At 39.7% G+C, this 20,775-nt stretch overlaps 1 protein-coding gene across 5 annotated transcripts in view; it reads right to left on the reverse strand.

The window, feature by feature from the left end:
* Positions 1 to 20,775, reverse strand: part of DGKH (diacylglycerol kinase eta) — a 178,918-nt gene that overhangs the window by 95,949 nt on the left and 62,194 nt on the right. For 2 of the 5 annotated variants that reach the window (XM_038569642.1, XM_038569641.1), the window contains exons 2-3: positions 10,514 to 10,624; positions 7,397 to 7,477 (exon numbers count right to left, since the gene is read on the reverse strand). In XM_038569642.1, the coding sequence (XP_038425570.1) occupies positions 7,397 to 7,477; positions 10,514 to 10,624 (192 nt within the window). Of the gene's footprint in view, positions 1 to 195; positions 506 to 7,396; positions 7,478 to 10,513; positions 10,625 to 20,775 lie in introns of those variants that run through there. The other 3 variants (XM_038569644.1, XM_038569645.1, XM_038569643.1) reach the window with 3 other exon arrangements.

A 20,775-nucleotide genomic window follows, 5' to 3' on the forward strand; every position in this document is an offset into this window, starting at 1 on the left:
ACTAGAGTTTACAAGTATCATTCAACATTCATTCAACAAGACACATTCTTTCATTCCTTAGGCAAATATTTATTGTCTTTCCCCTCTGTGCCAGGTCTGGTGTTAGCCCTGGGGATCCAGTGGTGAGGAAGACAGTCTTTGTTTCTGCAAGGAAATTTCAGTGTCTACCATCCCCTCTCACTCCCTCCCACATACACATGCCATGCAAAGATCTCTCCAACAGCGCTCTTGAAGGATGGTCACTCAGCTCTTGCTGGGTGGTATAATGAGACAGTGTGTGTCAAGTGCCCGGCAATCTCTAAATCCACTCCTCCTTGCCTACTCTCAACAAACTCCAGGAGCTGGGAGCTCTGAATTCCACACTAGCTGTGCATAGCTATTAGTCATCCAACCTTGAGAAATTCATTTCAGCTCTCTGAACCTGAGTCTGCTCTGAGAACTCTGTTCTTGAAGACCCCTTCCAGTTCACAGGGGATGAGAGGACTAGAGATTTCTAATAATGGACAGAGCCATTACATCACAAGAGGCCTGTTCTATCAGATGACTCAAGTTAGAAAGTTCTCTTTTAAGTAGAGTTAAAATTGTCCCTCTGTGAATTCAACTGTGAATCTTTGTCCTGCACACTGCAGTAACAACACAAAACCTGTCAACTGCCTCTTACGCATGATAATCCCTCGAACATTAAAAAGATGTCACATGTTCCCAAATCTTTAAGATAAAGAGTGGCCTCTAATGGCAATCTCATGATTCCCCAGACCTTTGTATAAAATTGGTCACCTTCCTCTGTGAGCTCTTTATCAACATTTCTATTTAAAATACAGTGCCCAAAATAAAATGTAGTATTCTAAATTGGCAGTAGGACCAGCAAGTGCTAGCTATATAGCTGGTAATGCAATATAAGACTCTATGATTGACCTGGAGGAGAAAAGACAACTGAAACATAAAATACAATTAGAGGAATACTATCTGAACCATACTTCTTGAAAGTTCCACAATAAAGATAGCAGAGAGGTCAAGAGTACAGAGTGACGTCAGGTGACCCAAATGGGTTCAGATTCTAGTTATTACGTGTGTTAGGTGCTCACTTCTCTGTTTCAGGTGTCTCATCTAAAATGGAGAGCACAATGGCATCTACCTTACAGGATTTATTTAAAGAATTGAAAGGATTATCAGCATTTAGAAGAGGCACATAATAGTTACAATAAATATCATCATCAGAGTAGGCAATTTATTTGTCTAAGTGATTACTTAAATGATTATTTAAAACCTGTTCTGTGATGTGTATTCACAAATGACATAAAAATAACATTTCATCCCTTTCTTCGTAACTAAAGATTGAGATACTAATGGATAAAAGTAAACTGATACTTAGGTTCAAAGGATGTGGTATCTCTCTTAAGAGAGAAGATGAACTGGATTATAATAACAGAGGAAGCTAAGGGAAAAACAAAATAAACAAAGTACACATTAAAGAAACACATTTTCCCCCTCCCATTAAAACACAGCCTGCTCATTTCAACTACATCACAAATGTATAATTTTTGGCATTTTACGTGCCGTATATTCTCATTATTGGCTTGTTTTTCATACATACTTTCTAAAACTTCTTTGGAGGCATCAACTCTAGTGCTAATCAACCTTCAGTCATGTTGGCTGTGGCAAGTGACCCCTAAACTAATAGGACTCTGTTCCAGGGCTTGGTTAGTTCTAAAAATAAGTGCTACCACATGGTATCTGTGGTTCACACAACCGGGTAAGCCAGCATGGATGTGCAGTCACCCTGACATTCCAAGCACACTCATAGATCACTCACTAGAAATGTTAAGAGTATTAAATAAATCAAATAAATTACCTCTGCATTTCTTTCTAGTTAAAAAAAAATGTTTTCTTCATAAACTTCCAAAATAAGTTTTAACAATGTCAATACAATAATTTCTTTTAAAATGATGACTCGTGTATTTAACATTTAGCCTGTCCTTAAAATTGAAAGAAAATGGTCATTTGAATAGCACATTTTGAAAGTCTAATGTACAGATGCCTTGGTGGCTCAGTGGTTGAGCCTCTGCCTTTGGCCCAGGTTGTGATCCCGGGGTCCTGGGATCGAGTCTTGCATAGGGCTCCCTACGGGGAGCCTGCTTCTCCCTCTGCCTATGTCTCTGCCTCTCTCTGTGTGTCCCTCATGAGTAAATAAATAAAATCTTTAAAAAAAAATAAAGTCTAATGTCTTCCATGTGATCGCGATGACTCTCAAATCATTAAGAGCTCTTCTTTAGCATATCCATATAGCTAACAAAGGAATGACCATTACAGAATGGTTGCTTTTCCCAATAACATCTATTAATATAAGATAAAAGTGGAAATAAATCTTCACCACACCTCTGAAAGAGAGGCAGGTGGATTTTTTTCTCCAGATAAAGTTCATCCATGTTCTCCTTCAGAATTCCCAAACTTGTTAGGAATTGGCAACACACTATCACTTGTGAAAGGAACAGGTGGGATCATAACTCCAGGATAATAACAGCGACTAGCACTTAGTATACTGTATGTGCTCATCACTCTGCTGGGGATTGTAGGGAATTATCACATTTCATTTAATCCTCATAACCCCGCTGCTATTCTCCGTTACAGGTGAGAATACAGATTCACAGGGGTTAAGTAATTTGTCCAAAGTCACATAACGAGAGAGGGCCAAGCCAGGACACAAACCCATGTTGTCTGACTTCACAGTCTAAGGTCTGCCACTGAGTAAGCCACCATAAGCTGGGATATACACATCATGACTAGTGAGAAAGAGACAGAGAGCAGTGGGTATGAGAAGAAAGAAAACAGAGGCAAAGACTAACCAGATGGAAAGAACCCTATGTGAAAAGGGAGAGCCCTGGATTAAAGCTCGGGAGGGCTGGGACCCTTTCTAGGGATGCACCTATGTGACCTGGGGTTAGCAGGGGAGTCAATTCTTCTCTCCAGTCTAGTAGAAGAACATGTTTGCTACAGTACAGAAGTGTGTGAAACATAAAAATGTTCAAATGAAAATAAAACTCCGGAATGCCATGCAGAAGTCAATAAAATCAAAAAGGAAATGAATAATTTAAAAAATGAACGAAAAAATTGGGAATGTGTTATAGATGCCATAGTCATAGAAGTGCTATGGGAGGGCACGTGGGTGGCTCAGTCGATTTGAGCCTCTGCCTCCGGCTCAGGTCATGATCCTGGGGTTCTGGGATCAAGCTGTGCATCAGGCTCCCTGCTCTGTGGGGAGTCTGCTTCTCCCTCTATCCCTTCCCCCTGCTTGTGTGCTCTCTCTTTCTCTCTCTCTTTCATGCTCTCTCTCAAATAAACAAAATCTTAAAAAAAAAGAGAGAAAATGCTATTGTAGAATTTAAACTACACATAAATTAATGATGAACATTAATGAATCCTGAAGGCCTATGAAAGGCCAATAATGCTGTCAGGGGCTGTCCTTTTCCATTCCCTGATCATGTCACCGACACCTAACGTTGTGAAAAATGCTTTCAGGGTTTTATTGTCACCATCAGTGGTGTCTATTGCAAAGACACCTGTGAAACCCAAAACTCCAACCGAGGTCAAAATGATCCGATTTAATGTAATTAAATATGCGTGTGTGTCTCTGTGTGTGTGTGTGTATACATATCTATCTATATATATATATATATATATAAAAATCTCTTAATTTCAACATTGTGAGATCTGGAGGAGAGGCATCTGGCTATGCTGAGAAATAGATAAATGGATATTGCGTTAAGCCACTAGATTTGTGGTCATTTGTCACAAAGCAATAGAAAACCAATGTGTGCCTGAGGTGATTTAGACAACCAAAAAAAAAAAAAAAAAAAAGACAATTGTTAACTCTGGGGATGGAATCACAGGTCTGTGCAAGGATGGAAAAGGGAAAAGTAACCACTGAGGAGGTAGGTCTGAACTATGTCTACATATCCTCTCACTCTCACAGTGTCTATGTCCCCATCCCATGAAGCTCGGCCAACCTCAGTGACTCACTCATAACCGACAAAATGCTGCAGAAACAATGCTAAGTAACTTCCCACGTGAGGTCAGTTTCTGTGGAGCTCTCTAGAACTGTTGCTCTCAAACCCACTGTACTAGAGAGTTTGGCATCAGGTTTTCAGGCAAAGCACAGCTTGTCCATTTTCCATTTGCTGATCACAGATTTTCCATTTCCTATTATCTCTTGTCAATATATCATTCTTAGGGACTTCAAAGCATTGCTGTAGTGAAGCTGAATTTGGCCATTCCTGCATTCTCCAGCCGTAGCACCACCAACTACACATTAACCTTTGACATGAACTAGCCAAAATAACACCATCAATACCAATCCATGCAATCCAGAAAGGTAGGATATTTAAATATTTAAAGATAGGGAAGACTGTCAATTACTGGTTAGAAACCTATCCCTTATTCTATTTTATGCCCTAGAAAGTTCTACCAAACTCATTTGCCGTAAAACTCTAACCATTAAGTGTCCACATTTCTAGCCCAACAAACTTCAGAAATAGCATTTGGTCGAGTGGATAAATCCCTTGAAAATATTTCAACAAAACGTCTTCTCATGTGTAAAATCAACTTTCATCTTATTAATTAAATCAACAAAGACTTAACGGAGAAGATACTATGAGGTAAAATGACATGACAGCCTGTCCCTGGGGAGATTATAATAAACATAAGCACCTAATTAAATGTAAAGCAGAATACAGTGAGTTCCATAGTAAGAAAGGCACTAGAGGAGAGACTTAGAGGTTCAAGAAAGAGTTCTACGAAAGATAACCTCTCTCAAATCAAAGCTTTTCACTTCCTTTTACCTTTATCTAAATCAACATTCTAGACACCTTGTCTTTACCTGAGATTGTTCCATTCTTCAAATATTAAATTTTGGGACCTTCTTTCAGACTAAACTCTAGATCCCTGTTGAGGGAAAACCCTTACTGCTCACTCCCCCATGAGTATCCACAGAGGGAAGAAGACTACCGTTCACTCCCTAGAGAAGGCAAGTGGTTCATCACCTTATTCCACCTTTATTTGAGAGGAAGGAAAAAGAAGCAACAATTTATCAGAAGCTCAGAATTTAGTGGTTGTTGGATCCTGTTTGGCCATGAATAAGCTGTCCCTCACTCCCTATGTTTTATTCTCAGGAACTAAGAACACAGGGGAAGATGGATGAGTTATTGATCCCTCAAGTATCCAACAATACCTTTATCTTTCTGTCCAATATGCCTATAAACATCAACCCTGGACGAACCTTGTTGCTCTCTCTCTCCCCACCTTGAAGAAAATGTGACAGGCATAGGATGTAGGTACATTACTTAACTTGATCTCTGTCTTCGTTAGACACTATTTACTACCTCAGAGTCTTCTCCAGGTCCCCGTTCAATTTTCAACTCTCATTTTCTACAGAAGCTTCTCCAAACCCACGTAAACCCTGACTCACAGGGTTCAATTTTATTGAGAGACCTCGTCTTCAATTTTATTGAGAGAACAGTAGTATCGGGGTCTGGAATAAACGAACTTCTTGTACACACCTACCTCCATAAGCTTTCTGTCTCCCAGTCAACGCTAGTCTCTAAGTGGGCTCTGGCTCCCATGCCCTTCCATGTACTCAGCAGGCATCCTTCCATCCATTCTCCCCTCTCTCTCCTGATGCTTCAACTTTCGAGTCCAACAACAATTCTTTCCTCTCTTCATACAGACACACTCAAAACCCATTTTAAAAACGAAGCAAAAGAACAAGAACAACAAAACTATTTAAGCCTGAACAGTCTTCTAGTTATCTTTGATCTCCTTCTTACAGCCAAGCTTTTCAAAAAAGCAATCCATCCGGGCTTCTTGGCCTTGCCACCTGTTCCACAGTGCAGCCTGATGCAAGCCACCCTCTCCCGGAAGTCATTCCCATTAATGTGACCCAACGACCTCCAAGTTACCAAATTCCACACACACTTCTCATTTCTTCTCTGACTTGACCTCCCTACAGTACTGGATGTTTAACAACTTCCATCCTAAAACAATCTTCCCCAGGCTTTTCCTAACATCATCACCTCCTAAGACTCCTTCCATACTTCAGAATGCTCTTGTCTTCATTGGTCAAACTTTAAATTTTAACATTTTCCCAGGATTCTATTCTTGGCTTTCCTCTCGTCAAACTCAACTCTCCCTGGGGAGGTGGGAAGGGGGGCAGGAATATTTTACACCACGGATTATCCCACGTGCCTGTAAATCCATATGGCTGAATCTGAATGCATTTGCTTCCTCCCCCACCCCTGCCCCCACCAGTGCCTACCTTATCATGGCACTGCTCTCTATTTGTCCATCTGTCTGTCTTCCCTGCCCTGGCAAACCCAGGAGATGGACACAGCACAACACTGTCAGTAGCGGTAGCTTCCTTAGCAGGGCCTAGGAGTGTGGATGGGGGCAACACCACAGCAAAAGCAATGCATCTCACAGGACCCAGGAATATATAGTTATAAAAGCCACCCCGGAGGAGCATCACTGAGCTCTACTGTGAATATTGTGAGGGATGTAACAATATATGTATTCATCTCTGAATCTCTGTTGCTTAGCCCAAGTGTCTAACATGTGGTGCATATTCAAGTCATGTTTTTTGCATGAAAGAAGTAGAAGGAGGAGATCTCTGAGATAAACTGGTAGAATTTTAACAGCTACAGATGGAGGAGAACTCATTCAAGCCAGGAGGAATGGGAAAAGTCCAGGCACAGATGGAAATGCCGGACCGGTGGGGTGCAGGAGGACAGAGTCTCAGTAACGCTAGAATGCAGAGGTATGATTTTACAAAGCTTGAGGATGGAGCTGCAGATGAAACCTGACAGGCAACAGTGAGCCAGTGAGTTCTTTCAAGCAATGTGATTTGTAACTGGAAAAGAATTCACTAGAACTGAGGATACCTCGTAAGTAGCTATCAAACGAATTACTTACATGAGAATAAATGAAGACCTGACCTATAGCAGCTGCCTGAACGACAGAAATAGAGTAAAACGCAGAAGAGAAGGGAAAAATATTATTTTTAATATCAAAGGTAAGAAACAGATTTTCTGAATATTCCAAAACAATGGAATTATAGCTGAAGTATTAAATTTAAAAGGAGTGAAAAATTTAAATCACTAAAATTAGAAGGCCTAAAATGGAAAACATTGTAAATACTTTCAAAAAACACATTTAATACATTGGTTTATTGACCCAAACAATCATGAATAGTACTGGGTACACAACAACTTTCAACTTTATTGGGTTGGCAGGAACTCCAACACGGGTAAGTTGACACACAGTTGGTAACGGAAGAGGACATTCTGTACATGTTCAGGAAAGTCATTCTATAACTTTTAAGAAGGAAGTCAGCAGAATATAGCCATACCGTGAAACTGTTGTTAGCATTTTTTGTGCTTGCTTCAGCTACACTGGCATCTGAGAGGTCAACTTCATCGAATATCAGAGACTGTTAATGAAAAAAAAAACACAAACACATTCAATAAAAACCTAACTCCATACTCATCAATAATTTTATTTATTTATTTATTTATTTATTTATTTATTTATTTATTTATTTATTATTTTCTGCTATCAGGTCATGACTACAAAGCTATGTTAAGGATTAGGAATAGAAAATGAGGGATCCCTGGGTGGCGCAGCGGTTTGGCGCCTGCCTTTGGCCCAGGGCGTGATCCTGGAGACACGGGATCGAATCCCATATCAGGCTCCCGATGCATGGAGCCTGCTTCTCCCTCTGCCTGTGTCTCTGCCTCTCTCTCTCTCTCTGTGACTATCATAAGTAAATAAATAAAAATTTAAAAAAAAAAAAAAAAAAAAAAAAAAGGAATAGAAAATGAAAAAAAAGTCATTAGTGGTTCTTTGCAATTTCTTCTTAGAGTAAAGCCACAAAGTAAAACTAACTCATAAATCCCAAACTGAAAAGGTCTTTAAAGAACACTGTGGCACAGAGTTTCTATGCAAAATGTTCTGTGTTTTCTAGAAGTATAATTTATGGGGAACTCAGTGTGTCATGCACTCGTTCACACATGTGCGTGTACTATCTCTCTCTCTCTCTCTCTCTCTCTCTCTCACACACACACACACACACACACACACAGCAATGCGTCTTGACAGGCAACAGCCTGAAACAACTTTGCCAGGAAAGCAGAGGCAGCATTATCATTCCCACATTTGCTAAGTGAGATGAGAACTAGTCCTGGCTTGGATCATGGTGAGTTACTGAACTTTCAGAAACTTATTTTCCTCATCCAAAAATGGGTTTGAATGAGAAGGTGAATGTGCTCTGCAAATATAAAATGATGTTTCTTTTGCACTTTTAAAAGTGGTTTTAATCAGAAAGTGTCAATGATAAAAACTCCACAGAAATAGAATCTTTAACAATGTTCAATTTAGAGATTAGGAAATTATGTGAAATAAACATATCCTTCTGACTTTCAGTCAGCTGGTCATTGTTCATACTCATTCAATGTTCTTGCAGCAAGACAGGTATAACAGAGAATCTCCAGAATGGCAGAAAGAGGGCCCCTTCCATCTGCACCCCAATGTTTATAGCAGCATTACCCACAATAGTCAAGCTATGGAAAGAGCCCAGATGTCTATCGACAGTTGAATGGATAAAGATGCGGGATATATATACATGGAATACTACTTAGCCATCAAAAAGAATGAAATCTTGCCATTTGTAATGACGTGGATGGAACAAGAGGGTATTATGCTAAGTGAAATAAGTCAGAGAAAGACAATTATCACATACATGATTTCACTCCTATGTGTAATTTAAGAAACAAAACAGAGGATCATAGGGGAAGGGGGGAAAAAGTTGAAAACAGAGAGGGAGACAAACCATAAGAGACTCTTAACTCTAGGAAACAAACTGAGAGTTGCTGGAAGGGAGGTGGGTAGTGGATGGGGTAATTGGGTGATGGGCATTAAGGAGAGCACTGGATGGAATGAGCACTGGGTATTATATGCAACTGATGAATCACTAAATTCTACCCCTGAAACTAATAACAGTATGTGTTAACTGAACTGAATTTAAATTAAAAATTCAAAAAAATTAAAAAAATTAAAAAAAATTTCAAAAAAATAAATAAAATTACGAAAGAAAGAAAGAAAGAAAGAAAGAAAGAAAGAAAGAAAGAAAGAAAGAAAGAAAGAAAAAAGAAAGAAAAGGGCCCCTCATCTGATAGCTTCCACCATCATTCCAAGATCCCTAAAGGGTACGCAAGTCCACTTCACTCCAAGCAATCTATTAGACTTGTTCCCTGACCAGAAAGAATTTATAATCTAGCACAGGAGAAGAAACAGACATAACTAATTGTAATATAAGATGGCCTATTGAAAATGCAAGAGAAGAAATAGTACAGAATGCTATGGAAGGTCACAGGTCATTTCTCCAGAAGAAAACATTTAAACTCTTGCTCTTGTGAATGGTGGAATAAAGACTGTTTGAGGGGATCTTAGAGAAAACAGGGAATTTCATCAAGTGGAGACAGAGGGAAAGTCATCTATGGGTGGTAAACATGGGGCAGGGCCAAAGGCTATCAAGTGCTCAGTGCCGCCTAGAGATGAATGTAGAAAGGCAGCATGGAGCCAAGTCAGGGACAACCTCGAACATAACGACTTTTAAAATAAGATTACTTTATTTGGTTATTGCTTGTACAGCTGCATAAACTAAGAATTACATTTGTTTGCATATTTGATTTTACCTCCCAGGGTATAACTCTACTAATTATATCAGGAACATTATTTTTTTACTATGGAAATTATCAATTGTTCAACTGACACAGTAGCAAGAAATCTCCATATTTTCAAGGAACACTAAAAGATCAGCTTTAAATGGAAACTCCTCATTACTAAGTTTTCTCTTCCCAAACCACATCATTCTTACTTTCTTGGACTGTCATATAAAAGTTATGTAAAGCCTAGATTTCATTTCACTATGGTTTTTATTCTTAACTGCTAGCATAATTGAGAGATTGTTTTGTATCAGGCACCACGTATATTATCTCATTTAAGCCTCCTCAAAACAAGGCATGCAGCCCGCAGCCACTCTACTGGAATGTGCTGGAAGTGGGACACAAACTCCTGTCTAAAACCAGATGATGGATTCTTAGCAATTATAGCAATTTTCTCTCTCCTGGTCAAAGGTAGCAAGGAAGGTGGGGGGGGGACCCAAAATTTTGAGCCGATTTCATTTAATAAGGTTACATTTAATGTTCTACTTTCATTTAAGGGAAGAGGAAAGGAAGAAAGAAAACCATACTAGAACCTTCCCATAAGGCTGTCCTCCATAGACACGCCATGAAACTTGACTTCAATAGACTCCCTTGGGATTTGGTCCAAGATGGATCACACTCATACTGAATTCACAGAAGAACAGTAAGGCTCTAGTGAGCACCAAGACAAAAAGTTCATAGAACCAACATTTTTAATCCATCCATAACCTCAGGTGCTTGCAAGTAATATTCTTCCAAATTACCTTGGAGTCCTTTGCATAATAAAGCGTACGGCCTCGAAGCTTGAAGTAACGCTTTTTCCACCTTTGGAAGGAACTGGTTTGCTTCAACAGTTGTCCCTCTTTAATACTGGTCTGGGGAGAGACAGAAGCACAACAATATGATTAAAATGAAATTCCAAACCAAATAAAGTTCAGAATTAATGACACACTATCACTGATATTTTAAATATTCTTTCCCAGGTCCTATAAATTAAAGGAGAGAGTAATTTCTTCTTTCTGACCAACCAAGGAAGGCTATATGTAAAGCCCCAAAGAGCAAAGGTAAATCTGACATGGTTCCCTGTCCTCCAAGTAGTCACACATAATAGAGGAGACACAAGCACCAAACTAATACCCCCCTTCAGTGTGACGTGCGCACTGCCTCGTATATAGTAAGTGTTCAATAATGGTGGAAAACGTAGAGGGGCAATTTCATGTAATGATTAAGAGCATGGACTCTAGAGCCAGAAACTTTCTATTTACCTCCTGATGCCAACACTTAGTGACTGGAGGATCTTAGGAAAGTTATTGAACTTCTTCACGCCTTTATTATTCATCTGGAAAATGGGACAACACCATGACATACCTTACAGGGTTGTTGTGAGGAATACGTTAAAAACATATAAAGGACTTACTGCATGGCATGTAGTAAGTGCTCATTAAATGTTATCATTAACTATGTATTATTGTAACAAACAGAGTCAAAGCACTATGCGTAGTGGTCCAGCACAGTGGAAGCATCAGCTCCTTCAGAGGGAGTCGAAGAAGTCTTCCCAGAGGAGAGCCCGGGGTATGTCTTAAAGGAGTTGATCAGAATGACAAGGGACGGAGAAGCCTATTTTAAGTGTGTACAAAAGTAGAAAGACTTAAAACAGCATGCATATTTGGGGAATCTTCAAAGAATTTTTGTTTATGAAGACAGAGTAGGGTTGGCGGTGAGGGAGCAACAGGAGACGTGGCTGGAGAAGGCAGGTAGGGGCTCTGTGGCTCTGAGCCAGACCCTGTGCTGAGTCTGACCCCATACTTCATGTATGAAATTCATTTCATTATCACCAACAAGATACTTAGAACCCTCCGGCATCCTCTAGTACCGCTCCCTCCCTTTGTCCACAATGATGTTTTGCTTTTCAGTGGCCATGCATGTTCGTCTTAGGTCTGGACACCACATACTCTCTCCTCCTAGGCTGCTCTTCCCTCAGATATCCATCTGACCAACTCCTCACCTCCTTCAAGTCTCTGACCTTCTCAGTGAGACCCACAACCCTGACTTCTTATCAATACCACAATGCGATCTCCATATTTTCCCTCATCTTACTTACTCCCTCACACAAAGCCCTTACTATCCTCTTCTAATGTATGATGCAATTTGCCGATGGATTATGTTTATTGTGCTACCCCTTTTAGAATAGAATTTACCTGAGTTTATTATATCTAATAAAGTTAAATTCAATGCTTCATTTTAATTGGAAGGAAAGAAGAAAGGAAGGAAGAAGGAAAGTACACTTATAGCAAACTAAACTTACAGTCCTCCACTGAGAGTGTCCTTGGGAAACATGTCATGGGACTGACTCAATAGCCCCCCCTTGGGATGGGGTCCAAGAGGGGGTCACGTTTATACCAAATTCATAAAAGAGCAGTAATGAAATACTGAGCCTCCAGGACAAAAACAGCTCATAGAACCAAAATGTTAAACCCATCTCACTGGAGGGCCCAGTGATGCATCTCAAGTGCCAAAAATATTATCCGGCACACACAATATGCAGATCTCTATGAATGAATAGCAGGTACTGAGGTAAAACTCATGTCTGACTCCAGAGTTTATTCCCAATCTCTACACTACATTGTTTTTTATTACCCACAAGACATAAACTATTGAGAAAAATGTGTTGTCACCAGTAAGATAGCCTAGTTCTATTAGTGTTTACTTTCAATGTCAAGGAGAGATTTTTCTCGATAGCTTGCTCTGAGATTGTCTTCCAGGAATTGTAAACTTTGGTGATAACAAAATATTTTTGAAACTTCATACCACAGAGCTCGATTTGGAGTCAGACAGACAGACTTCAAGCCGGGCTCCACCACACACCGAAAATAGGAAGCTGGGCAAGTTGCCTTAGCAATCTGTCCCAGTCTCCTCTCCTGAAATACAGGAATAATAATAAGACCAGCTTCACAAGCTTGTTGCATCTAAGTTAATTATACGATAATGGCCGGAGAGCACTTAGCACACTGTCTGGGTTACAGAAAACATTCAATAAATGGCAGAAAGTGTTATTATTATGATATCATTATGCTATTAAGTTCGGGGAGTATTTGCCAGGCACCAAATTCTAAGAGCTTCTTGGAAGAAGAAAGAGAACAAGTGTCTGCAGGCCACGGTAAGGGCAAATAACAGCTGGAGCAGAAGGGGAGAGCGTCAAGAGATGAGGTCAAAGGAGATAAAAGCCAGGAGATGAGGCCACAGTGGGGAACTCACTTTTTATTGTACGTGCAAAAAGCTAGTGGGATGTCTGAAGCCGGAGAGCGAGAATGGGGAAGTGTCCAAGGGGGAGACACTAGGGACTTGAGTGCAAGTTGTCGCATCACTGAGATGGAGAGAAGTGGAGCGATTTGAGATGTGATTTTGGAGGCTGAATCCACTGGGTTTACTGATAGGCATAAAGGGCAAGAGAAATGAGAAGAATCAAGGAAAAGTCTAAGCCTTTGGCTTGGGCAACCAGATGTAAAAGACCGAGAGAAAGGGGTGTAGGAAGAGTGATGCAGTGAGCGGTGTTGCTGCACTGCTGGAGCATCTGGTGGCACCCAGGGGAGAGTCCTAACCCTTACACTAAAACACAAAGTACTGAAATACCATAAAAATATAACTCACGTGAAGAACAAATCAGTTGTTCTAGAAGTGAATGTATTGGGATTTTTGTAAAGTTTTGTTTAAGGCAATGAGGCCAAGTTTGGCCTATTTATGTTCTTAAGCACTAAGGAAAGCATCAGTAACCTACTTCATTCTCCACATAGTTATCAGAGTTATTTTCTTTTTTTTTTAAGATTTACTTATTTATTTACTTATTATTCATTTATTTAGAGAGAGATTAAGAGAGAATGAGAGCACAAGCAGGAGGAGGGGCAGAGGAAGACGAGAGAGAGAATCGTAAGTAGACTCCACTGCTGAGCCCAGAGCTTGATGCGGGGCTCGATCCCAGGACCCTGAGATCATGACCTGAGCCAAAATTCAAGAGCTGACCACTTAACCAACTAAGCCACCCAGCACACCAGACTGATTTGCTAAAATGAAAATCTGGTTATGTTATACCACAGCTTAATTCTATTTTTCCCACAGCATAAAGCCCAAACTTGCATACGTACCATAGAAGACCCTGCAGCATCTCTCCAACCTCGTCACCTACTCCTGCCCACGCTCCTCCCTCCGCCCTAAATGGCTTCTCAACTGGCCCATCTTGAAAACCCTTCTCCATCTCAACTCTGATCCAGTGCCACTGCCCCTGTGATGGCTTCCCTGACCCTTAAGAGGAAGTCAGTAACCCCACCTTTGTCCCTCTGAAGTGCCTTACCCTACGTGTATAACAGCATCTATGGCACCAGATGGCACCGGCTTACTTGTGTGTGGTCCAGCCACAATGTGACCTTCCTAAGAGCAAAGACAGCATCCTACACCATCTAACACACTGGCTAACACTTTAGGGCCTCTGTAAATGTTGCCCTGAACAGCTTTTAGCTAAAGTAAAATAGTATGCAGATAACTTTGTATTTTTAAAGAATGAAAGAATTAGAAAACAGGGCACAGTGGCTGGATATGATACTAGGTTTTCCAGCATTCAGCGGGTCTGAGCCCACTTCTTTTCATGCATATAAAACCAGCAGCTGCAATGCACAAAGGTATATGGATCCCTGACTGAGGGGTTGGGGACAGATGGGAAGAAGACAGGAAAATGTCCATCTATCCTGATTGCTAATTTGGAGATGATCCTTACATAGTCCCTTTCAAAGCAAATAGTTTATCTGGTTTTTTTTTTTTCTGTATCACTTTATGTTCTTTAAATGTTGCATAAGCATGGATTAATCGGCAATGTGTGAGGCTGTAGGGGGAATATGAAGATGTGAAAGACACAGTCCTTATCTTCATGCATTTACAAACTTCTTTATGTTACACAGTTAATTTAAAATTCTTTAAAAAAAAAAGAAGAAAGAAAAGACATTCTGAGGCTAGGTTACTTTCTTCTAAAAGATGGGATCTAAAATATTTAACTAGAAAGTACTTATTCACATGAAAGTCAATCCTCAAAATAAACTTCTGTTTATATATGGCTAGTTAAACAAACACTTCTTATAAAAGAAGGAGTATAACAAAAAATGATTAATTTGCAACAGCTCTAGAAAATATAATCATATTATCAAGTGTGGTTCAGAGAAAAACATGTGTTGGTCCAAAAATCCCAAAACACTGCATATACTAAGTGAATAAACAAGAAATCGTTCCTTAAAATCATGTTTATTATGTTCAATGTTCATGTTCAACTAGAATAACAATTTGAAGTTAGTAGCAGATGAAAGAAAGTTTATGATCAGAGAATTATAATTAAGAACCTGTTAAAATTAAGTATTAAATTTTATTTTTATTTTGCTCACAATCTCCAGGACAAGGGATACACCGTTCCTTCCCTCAAAAAAGAGCTTAGAAACATTTACATTTAACTGACATTCAGTCATATAATCTGGCAGATATTAGTTTAGTGCTATCCAACACTTATGAAAAGTCAGTAAAGCCATGTAGACTTCGCTGTAATCCAATAACCCAGTTTCCAGATGTTAAAAGCAAAAAGTTCAATGAACTTGGCCTTGGAAAAAATTATTTCAATAAAATAAACTTAAAGTTGAAAACTCTCTTATCTAGCTGGCTTTCCAAGGAGGTCTGTAGTCTCATGTCCTAAAGCTGTGGAATTGCTTATTTCATGTTCCTTGTCTAGCTCCAAAAAAAGTAATTTCTCTTTTATTTTTTTTAAGATTTTATTTATTTATTCATAAGAGACACACAAAGAGAGAGAGAGGCAGAGACATAAGCAGAAGGAGAAACAGGCTCCACACAGGGAGCCTGATGTGGGACTCGATCCCAGGACTCCAGGATCACGCCCTGGCCCAAAGGCAGGTGCTAAACCGCTGAGACACCCAGTCATCCCTCTCTTTTCAAAAATTTTAAAATCATTTAAATCTTTAAAAAAATATTAGAGCACATGGGTGCTCTAAGGTTTCACCTATAATTTCAGAAACACCTGTGTGCCACAAGTTGAAGCTCCTTGGGTGGAATACTACTTTACTGTCCCAAGGAGAGCACAATTTTAATAGTCACTCAGTGAGCCATTTTATAAAGCAAAGAATTTTTGAAAAATCAGTTACTGCCCGATTATCTGATAAATGTACATTTTCGTATGCTGACTTTTTTTGGCCATCAAATAGGTGTGGTGAAACGCTTCATATAGTGAAATGGAAATGTCAGCGATGACTCATCTTTTACAGATGTCTTCAAAAATTCCAGAAGAATCTATAGCTTCTCCTCATCTTGTCCCAATATGACCCCGTAACTTCTCTTCTAAGGAATGGGAATGAAATTAGTTATTATGGACTGAATGTTTGTGTGTCCTCCCAAAAGTGAAATTCTAACCCCAAATTTGTTGTTATTAGGAGGTAGGGCCTTTTAGGATTTGTGACCTTATAAAACAGACCCCAGACAGTTCCTTCTGCCACATGAGGACACAGCAAGATGATGGACATCTATGAACCAGAACGCAAGCCCTCACCAGACACTAAATCTGCCAGTGCCCCGATTGGGACTTCCTAGCCTCCAGAACTGTGAAAAATGAATTTGTTGGGGAGGCCCTCCAGTGTACGGTATTTTTCTTATAGGAGCCTGAACAGACTGAGACGTGGGTCGAGAGAGTTTTCACACCACTTCCTTCTCATCTCTCTCTCCCTTTTTAAAGATTTTATTTTTTAAGTAATCTCTACACCCGATATGGGACTTGAACTTACAACCGAGAGAGATCAAGAGCAGCATGCTCCACTGACTAAGCCACCCAGGCACTCCTCGCCCCCATCTCTCTTAACTATTGTCAATTCTATCCCCTCGAATAGGAAATTTTTCTTTGACACATACATTTCCTTATCTGTTTTTGTTATATAAGCTCCTGAACGCTGTCTGTGCCTTCTTGTGTGCCTGTACAGAACCTATAATATCGTTGAGCCTATTTGACTTTCTTTAATGGTAAGTCCCTTTGGTTTTATAGACTTTAGTCTCTAAATTGGAATTAATACCTGTATATCAATATGTGCTATGATGACACACAAGGGAGTGGATACAAAAGAATACATAATTCTTTAAAAATGTAGTATGACAAGATATTATCTTGACTAATCTTAGTCCCTAGCATAAGTATTGTTTATTATAGTAAGATTTCATTTCTTCAGTCCATCCCTTTCCACTCCTCCTGTCATTGCCTTGGACCTCCAAGCTCCTCCAACTCCCTTGGACCCAACAGTTTCCTAAATGTCCTCCATGCCATCCATTTTTCCCACCACTAGTCCATTCTTTCCACCATGGACAGAATTATTCCCCAACAACAGATTTGATCCCGTCAAACTCTAGTTTAATATGTTCAGTGGTTTCCTATCACCCACAGAATAATTCTAGCCGTATGAACTGGGCATGCAGATCCCCCTTCCACAAGTGACCCATCTTCTTGTGCGGGTTCATCTTCAAGAGTCCTAAATTCACCTAATAGCAGAGTAGAAGAGAAGCACTTGCTAATCCTCAAACCCTCTATGCTTCCCTATGTCCAGTCTCTTTCATGAGTTCTTCCTTCTGCTTATAACATGGTCCTTTGCTTCTTGTAACCCCTACCCCAAGGCTCGGGCCACCAGTACATCCTAGGTATATCCATAGCACTATGCTCATACATAATTTAGAGCATTAGTCTTGTTGTATAGAGATTTTTAAAAATCTGTGTCTCGAGAGAGACACAAACTAAGGGCCGCTGGAGGGGAAGGGGTTTGGGGGAACAGGGTAACTGGGTGATGGGCATTAAGGAAGGCATGTGATGTAATGAGCACTGGGTGTTATATAAGACTGGACTTCTACCTCTGAGACCAATAATACATTATATGTTAATAATAGACTTAAAAAAAATTTTTTTAAATTGTGTGTCTCTCCTATATCTTATTTACTTTTCCATCCTCCATATAGCCATATATGGCCATACAGCCATATAACCTGACATTAAGAAAACAATTAATATATGTGAATCAATTTATTGAGTAATCAGTGAAGGTTGTTTAACCTGTTTATCCTATGAGGCCACTGTGAAGCTCAATGGGGACTGTTTATCCTGTGAGGCCCCAGGAACAATAGAATAGAGAATCCAGAAGTAGACCCTCAACTTTATGGTCATCTAATATTCGACAAAGCAGGGAAGACTATCCACTGGAAAAAAGACAGTCTCTTCAATAAATGGTGCTGGGAAAACTGGACATCCACATGCAGAAGAATGAAACTAGACCACTCTCTTGCACCATACACAAAGATAAACTCAAAATGCATGAAAGATCTAAATATGAGACAAAATTCCATCAGAATCCTAGAGGAGAACACAGGCAACACCCTTTTTGAACTTGGCCACAGTAACTTCTTGCAAGATACATCCATGAAGGCAAGAGAAACAAAAGCAAAAATGAACTATTGGGACTTCATCAAGATAAGAAGCTTTTGCACAGCAAAGGATACAGTCAACAAAACTAAAAGACAACCTACAGAATGGGAGAAGATATTTGCAAATCACGTATCAGATAAAGGGCTAGTTTCCAAGATCTAGAAAGAACTTATTAAACTCAACACCAAAGAAACAAACAATCCAATCATGAAATGGGCAAAAGACATGAACAGAAATCTCACAGAGGAAGACATAGACATGGCCAACATGCACATGAGAAAATGCTCCGCATCACTTGCCATCAGGGAAATACAAATCAAAACCACCATGAGATACCACCTCACACCAGTGAGAATGGGGAAAATTAACAAGGCAGAAAACCACAAATGTTGGAGAGGATGTGGAGAAAGGGGAACCCTCTTGCACTGTTGGTGGGAATGTGACCTGGTGCAGCCACTCTGGAAAATTGTGTGGAGGGTCCTCAAAGAGTTAAAAATAGACCTGTCCTACGACCCAGCAATTGCACTGCTGGGGATCGACCCCCAAGATACAGATGCAGTGAAACAACGGGACACCTGCACCCTGATGTTTCTAGCAGCAATGTCCACAATAGCCAAACTGCGGAAGGAGCTTCGGTGTCCATTGAAAGATGAATGGATAAAGAAGCTATGGTCTATGTATACAATGGAATATTCCTCAGCCATTAGAAATGACAAATACCCACCATTTGCTTTGATGGGGATGGAACTGGAGGGTATTATGCTGAGTGAAATAAGTCAATCGGAGAAGGACAAACATTATATGATCTCATTCATTTGGGGAATATAAAAAATAGTGAAAGGGAATAAAGGGGAAAGGAGAAAAAATAAGTGGGAAATATCAGAAAGGGAGACAGAACATGAAAGACTCCTAACTCTGGAAAACGAATTAGGGGTGGTGAAAGGGGAGGTGGGCGGGGGGTGGGGTTGACTGGGTGACGGGCACTGAGGGAGGCACTTGATGGGATGAGCACTGGGTGTTATTCTATATGTTGGCAAACTGAACACCAATAAAAAATAAATTTATAAAAAAAATTATTGAGTAATCAGGAAACAGAAAGTAAGAAATTGAAGTAACAACATCTGTGAACCAAAATTCCCCATGTGTAAAGTGAGGATAAAGATCACCTGCCACCTTCCTCAGAGTTGTGGGGATGAAACCGAATGTGTAAATATCTGTCATAAACCCCAAAGGCTATATTAAATATCAAGTCGCATAAGTAAGGTACTATTTTAGCATGTCATACTCGTGGGAAAAGGTGTTTTAAGTGGTTAAAGAGATAACACTCTTGAACAAGGGCCCAATGCTTATATAAAGGGAGATTATCACACAAAGACTATGTGTGTGTGTGTGTGTGTGTGCACGCACATGCATGAACCATTTATTTTATTCTATGTTGTGGTGGACATAGACAATTACATTTGAGTTTTATATTTTCTGAAAACCTTAATGAAATGAATTCTAAAGATAGTAAAAAAAATTAATATTCTAAGTGTTACATAAATGAGACATTTTTAAAGAGTAACATATAATAGTAAGATAATGTGTACTTCAATATGCAAATGACTACAATGGCGGACATAACAAAGGAAAGAGGTGATTACATCTATCATAAAATCTCCATTCATATACCAACCTCAAATGCCAGATGCAAAAAAAAAAAAAATAAAAATTTAAAAAAATGCCAGATGCAGGAGTGACTAGTATGGACATCAGTGACATAATAATTTTCTGAAGTTGTAAAGAGCTCCTGGTAAAGTTCTGACCATAAACCAAAGTATACAGGCATCTGGGTGGCCCAGTTGGTTAAGCATCTGACTCTTGATTTCAGCTCGAGTCATGATTTTAAGGATCGTGAGATGGAGCCTTGCATTGGGCTCTGCACTGGGCATGAAGCCTGCTTAAGACTCTCTCTCTCCCTCCCCTTCTACTCCTCCCTCCCTCTCTGTCCCTCTTCCTCCTCTCAAAACAAACTGTAAGCTTCTCTTTCTACACACAGTAGTTATATACCTGGAAAATTAAAACCTTGTAACAATACTTTATGATTTTGTATTCTATGAAGTTAGGTTTTAACTCAGGTGATTATAAACAATGTTTGCCCATGATATCCTATAGGACATTTGAAGGTCATCAATGATAGAGGACAATTCTTTGAAGTTTTCACCTGCCAGGTATGTTGTAGGGTTGCTGGCTTGGAAGGCTCACTATGCCAAAATCACTGGGATGATTAAAAAAAAAAATGCATCCACAAATTTCCAAAACACCTCTACTGAGAATCACTGTTGTAAGGGCTCCAGATCTATCTGTACTCCTAATCTTTATCTGAGCCATTTTTTTAGGAGCAATTATGATGTCATTTTGGTGATGTATCTGGCAAGTTGTGGATTTGGAACCACTTCCACGAAGACCAATTTTAATCACATGAAGTATTCAGTCCCCAAAATGCATAATTCTCTAAACATTAAACATAAGAACACAGTGCAATCACGAACTAGC

The sequence above is a fragment of the Canis lupus genome, chromosome 22 (genome assembly GCF_011100685.1).
Source record: "Canis lupus familiaris isolate Mischka breed German Shepherd chromosome 22, alternate assembly UU_Cfam_GSD_1.0, whole genome shotgun sequence".
Classification (NCBI taxonomy): Eukaryota; Metazoa; Chordata; class Mammalia; order Carnivora; family Canidae; genus Canis; species Canis lupus.